At 48.2% G+C, this 5,132-nt stretch overlaps 1 protein-coding gene across 1 annotated transcript in view; it reads right to left on the bottom strand.

The window, feature by feature from the left end:
- The window catches only part of MVP (major vault protein), a gene marked incomplete at its 5' end in the record, with an annotated part of 9,540 nt that extends 8,704 nt beyond the window's left edge, over positions 1-836 (bottom strand). The window contains 2 exons of the mRNA XM_008584596.1: positions 471-602; positions 713-836. Of these exons, the coding sequence (XP_008582818.1) occupies positions 471-602; positions 713-836 (256 nt within the window). The remainder of the gene's footprint in view (positions 1-470; positions 603-712) is intronic.
- Between the last annotated feature and the right edge of the window lie 4,296 nt (positions 837-5,132).

Raw genomic sequence — 5,132 nt, 5'->3', positions numbered from 1 at the left:
TTTTTTTTTTTTTTTTTTTTTTTTGTGATTGGCTATCACAGGGATTAAACCTGGACCTTGGTGATATCGCACTGTGTTCTAACCAGTGGAGCTTACCAGCCAGCCCCTATTTATAAAGCATTTCGAACCATACCTGGCACAGAGTAAACACTGAATTCACTCACTGTATATGAATATCTGCTTTGTTGATCTAGAAGCTGATAAGACATGGCCACTGCCCGCAGCTCATGGGTAAGGTGGGGGAGGGAAAAGCCACAGTCACAACCACGTGATTGGGACCGGGCAGAGCCAGCATGAAAGTGGGCTAGTGGAAGTGGTGGGCAGCCCACAACAGCTTTCAGGAGATACCAGGAAAGCGCCTTTTCCTTGGTCACACATGGCTTTCTCCCACCTTCCCCAATTTCCCCTGCAGTCTGGGCAGCTGGGGGTCCTCCTGCCCACCCACTATCAGTGCCCCTTGGAAACTCCACCTGTCACCCTCTCCTTGCCGTCCCGGTCCCGGCACTCCTTGCGGGCCCTGAGCCGCAGGGCCTGGTTCTGCCTGATGACCGTGGCCTGAATGATCTCCACGACTTCCACCTCTTTCTGGGGGATGTATGTGCCTGGGAAGAGAAGAACAAGTAGAGGCTGAGGGGGCAGAAGATACCAGGGCTATGGTGGGAAGGCAGGAAGCCCCTGACCCTGACTCAGGCCTGACAGAGAGATAACTTACCAGGTCCTTCAAAGAGCCACTCGTCTCCTGCCACCACTTTGTCTCCATCCTTGTCCTCAAAATCCAGCAATGCCTTGAGATGGAGGGCGGTGTTGGGCAGAACCACCTGCAGGGGCGTGATGTCCTAGGAGGGGAGGCAAGGGGGTCATGGGACATTCAGTGCTGTGACCCCAGTGCTGTGATCCTCTGCAGGTCAGAGTCCACAGTGTCAATCTTCACATGTCCCAGAACAAGACCGTAGGTGGAATGTACAAAGGAGGGGTGGTCCCAAGGCCATCTGGTCTGAAAAACTAAGGGGTGGAGTTGACCAAGTAAAAGATGACATTGCTGGGCCGGCCTGTGGCTCACTCAGAGTGTGGTGCTGACAATACCAAGCCAAGGGTTAAGATCCCCTTACCGGTCATCTTTAAAAAAAAAAAAAAGATGACATTGCTGATGAGCCAAGGATACACTCTCCAGAAGTGCTTAAGAGTTGTTCAGAGCTACTAAGTAATCTACTAAGAGGGAAAGTGGGTAGAGGGCTTGGTGGAAGATGTGGGAAAACACCTGAGAAGCTGAATAAATGGGTATTTTGTGGCCTACTGTGCATTGGGCTCTCTAGGAAGTATAAGGATGTGGGAAGGTATAAACTGCTGTAACAGGCAAGTTTTAAGCAGGTAGCTTTGTTTCCAAGGTTGCCACATGGTCATCAGATAGCCATTGTGCTCCAGTCATGATATATCCTTCCATTAGGAAGGGGGACCGGGCCAGCCCCAAGGCGCACTCGGGAGAGTGCAGGGCTTGGGTGCGCAGCGACACTCCCACTGCGGGTTCGGATCCTATATAGGGGTGGCCGGTGCACTCACTGGCTGAGCGCGGTGTGGGTGACACCAAGCCAAGGGTTGCGATCCCCTTATTGGTCACAAAAAAGACAAAAAAAAAAAAAAAAAAGGGGACCTGGCATAAAGTAAAATCCTTTTTAAAGTTTGTAGAAAAAGGGCCGGCCCATGGCTCACTCAGGAGAGTGTGGTGCTGATAACACCAAGGCCACCGGTTCGAATCCCATATAGGGATGGCGGGTTAGCTCGCTGGCTGAGCATGGTGCTGACAACACCAAGTCAAGGGTTAAGATCCCCTTACCGGTCATCTTCTGAAAAAAAAAAATAATAATAATAAAGTTTGTAGAAATGTCTTTACAAACATCCCCCCCCCCTTTTTGGCAGCTGGCCAATATAGGAATCGAACCCTGGATGTTGGTGTTACAGCACCAGGCTCCAACCATCATTTCATCCTTGACAATGTTCTGAGAGGCAGAAAAGAAAGGAAAGAGGCATGTCGAGGTTAAGGAACATGACCAAGGACATGCAGCTGGTAAAGAACAGAATCAAGACTTGAAGCCCACTCTTTAGTGACATCTACCTGTCATTTCTGATAACCAAACTGGCCCCGGATGGAGGGGAAGGCAGAGTAGCTCCACCCTACCCACTGGCCACAGGCCCGGCTGGAGAGAGCAGGGCTGGAGGCTCACTGCTCAGTCAAGCCCTTCCCCATTCTCCTATGTGCATGGCAATCTGGTTGGGGGGGGGGCATACCCCCATAAACTTCATGTTTTCATGAAGTTTGAATTCCAGCAGGAAGATGAGACAGACGCAGACCATTCTCTATAAGCAGACTTCAGACAATGTCAAGGTAGAGAGGTTCTGCAGAAGTGCAGATGAAGAAGTAAGGGGAGCCCTTTGAACCAGGGTTCCAAGGACGAGCTGGCTTTTAATACAGAAGCGTGGAATGAGGAAAAGGCGAGCATTCTGGGAACAGCATGCAGCCCACTATGTCTTCACCTCCCATGCCTACCCAGCCTTCACTTCCTATCTGTTCCACCACAAATCCCAGGTCTACTTTCAGCCATTCTCGCCATCGCCCTTGTCTGAGCCGCCAACACCTCATGCCAGGATGGTGGTAATATCTTCCTACATGGTCTGCTGGCTGCCACCCTTGTGTCCTTCCAGCTTGGGTGACAGGGTACCCAGTAGTATCACCAGATAAGATTGAGAAGGGAGAAGAGTTGGGGGAAGGGAGAGCGTTAGGTTTGGACGTCCAGCACAAGGTGGCTGTGGGACATCCAGAAGAGGGCTTTTAGGGGTTCATCAGCCTGCAGGCGCCACTGGGATATAGGGTTGGACGTCTTCAGAGCAGAGACGAAGTAGTCAAGGCCACCAGAACATGAGGGCACGTGGGAGGTTCAGGACAGAACCTGAAGGCAGAGGGGACAGGGGAAGAGGGGGAGACATTTAAGGAGATGGAAAAAGACATCCACAGAATAAAATCTAAGCACATTTCAGTGAGAGTGGAAAAATTATGGATGGGGCCAAGAAGGTCTGGGAGAGACAGAAGGACGACCTATGTACTGGGTCCACAGATACAGTCTCAGGGCTTTGTCAAAGCAAGTTCCGTGATGGTGGCGGCAGGGGCCGGATGGCAGGGGCTCATGAGGGAATAGGGCAGGGAACATCATGTAAAAGTTGTCATCAAAGAGTAGGTAGAAAGGAAAAAGAAAGCAGTAGACAGCTAGAAAGTGGATTCACAGGGCCATTCACAAAAGCCCACGAAAGCTTAATGTGCAGTGCATACCCTAGCACCCAGCAATTCTTATTACAATAGTCCCTCCCCCCATATCTGCAGGTTCATTTTCCACGGTTTCAGTTACCTGTGGTCTGCCGCAGTCTGAAAATATTAAGTGGAAAATTCCAGAAATAAACAATGTGGAAGTTTTAAATTGCATGCCATCTGAGTGATGGACTCTCAAGTCGTCCTGCTCAGGATGTGAACCATCTCTCTGTCTAGCGCGTCCACACTGCCCGCCCATTATTTAGTAGCCGTCTCGGTCATCAGACTGTCATGGTATCGCAGTGCTTGGGTTCAAGGAACCCTTATTTTACTTCATAATGCCCTAAAGTACAAGAGTAGTGACTCTGGCAATTCAGATATACCAAAGAGAAACTAAAGCGCTTCCTTTAAGTGAAAGTGTTAAAGTTCTCAACTTAAAAATCATATGCTGAGGTTGCTACAATCCACAGTAAGAACGAATCTTCTGTCCATGAAATTGTGAACAGTATAATGTTATAATTGTTCTATTTTATTATTGTTGTTAATCTCTCACTGTGCTTAATTTATAAATTAAACTTTATCATAGGTATGTATGTATAGGAAGAAACAGTATATAAAGGATTTGGTACTATCTACAGTTTCAGGCATCTCCTGAGGGTTTTGGAATGTATCCCCTGCAGATAAGGGGGGACTACTGTAGCTTCTACTCTTTAAAAAAAAATCTAGCTGCACAAGGACATGGAGACAAGGCTATTCACTGCAGTTCTGTTTTCCCTTATAAACTGGAAACCAAAGTGACACTCAGCAGAGGAATGGCTGAACTTCTATACATCGTGAGAAATGACATGCAACAATTAAACAAGATATGACTTATGGCCCTATATGCAGAAGTTCACTCAAAATACACTGCAAATGAAGACATACAGCATGACAGCTTTTAAGCAAATGGTTATAATCAATACTTTTTCTTCTACAGGTACTTGTGTGAATGCATAGACATATCTGGAAGTGTATACACTGGATGAATAGTAGATCCCTTTGGGGAATGGAGAGCAGGTATTAGTGGTGGAAGGAAGAGGGAACGTCATAGCCTTACAAATGCATTCTTCAAAAGGAAAGCTTATACAAGTCTTTAAGGCCAGAAAAGGATGGATGCAGCAGAGCATGTTTACTGGCTAAGAGGAAAGCATCAGAGTGATAGGTCGGGTTCCTAGGTCCACCTGAGGAAGGAGAACCTCCTCAAGGCCCCAACAGGTAGAAAGAAGATAAGGGTATGTATAAGGTTACAGGATGGGACACAAACCCAGATCCTGCCAGAAGGCCTCAATTTTGAACTAAGTAGGTGACCAAGTTGCTCAGGTTTGAGGGGGGCAGAAAATAGGAAGAACGCTAAGAACAAAAAATATTTAGAAGCAGAGACAAACATAGAAGAGAAAGCTGGCAGACCAGGGCCTGGGTTGTAATGAGCCTCTAACCCATGAGCCAGTCACAGTCCTGTCGTCGTGGTGGATCTGTCCATGACGTTACGATTGTTCTGGCAGGAAACCCCTCCTGTGTGTAAGAACAGAAAAGGGAGGTAGGAGGTAAGCCTGGTCCAGGACCAGGGTTTTGTTTCATGTCAAGGGCACAAGAGAGTGTTTGTAAGAAATGTTAAGATAAGGTCCAGCTAGCTGGTGTAGGAATAAAAGATCAGGAAGAGAGTCTGAGGGATGGGAGAGAAGCCTAGGACGGAAAGGCTTCCATGGCCAAGGCTTCAAGGCCATGACAATGGTTAGGGGTGGGGGAAGATGGTAGGAGGAGGTGGCTGGAGTTTAGACTCGGGCAGGGGGGGGGGGGG

Source organism: Galeopterus variegatus, unplaced genomic scaffold (genome assembly GCF_000696425.1).
Source record: "Galeopterus variegatus unplaced genomic scaffold, G_variegatus-3.0.2 Scaffold3304, whole genome shotgun sequence".
Taxonomy (NCBI): domain Eukaryota; kingdom Metazoa; phylum Chordata; class Mammalia; order Dermoptera; family Cynocephalidae; genus Galeopterus; species Galeopterus variegatus.
This window is presented reverse-complemented; position numbering and strand designations above follow the sequence as displayed.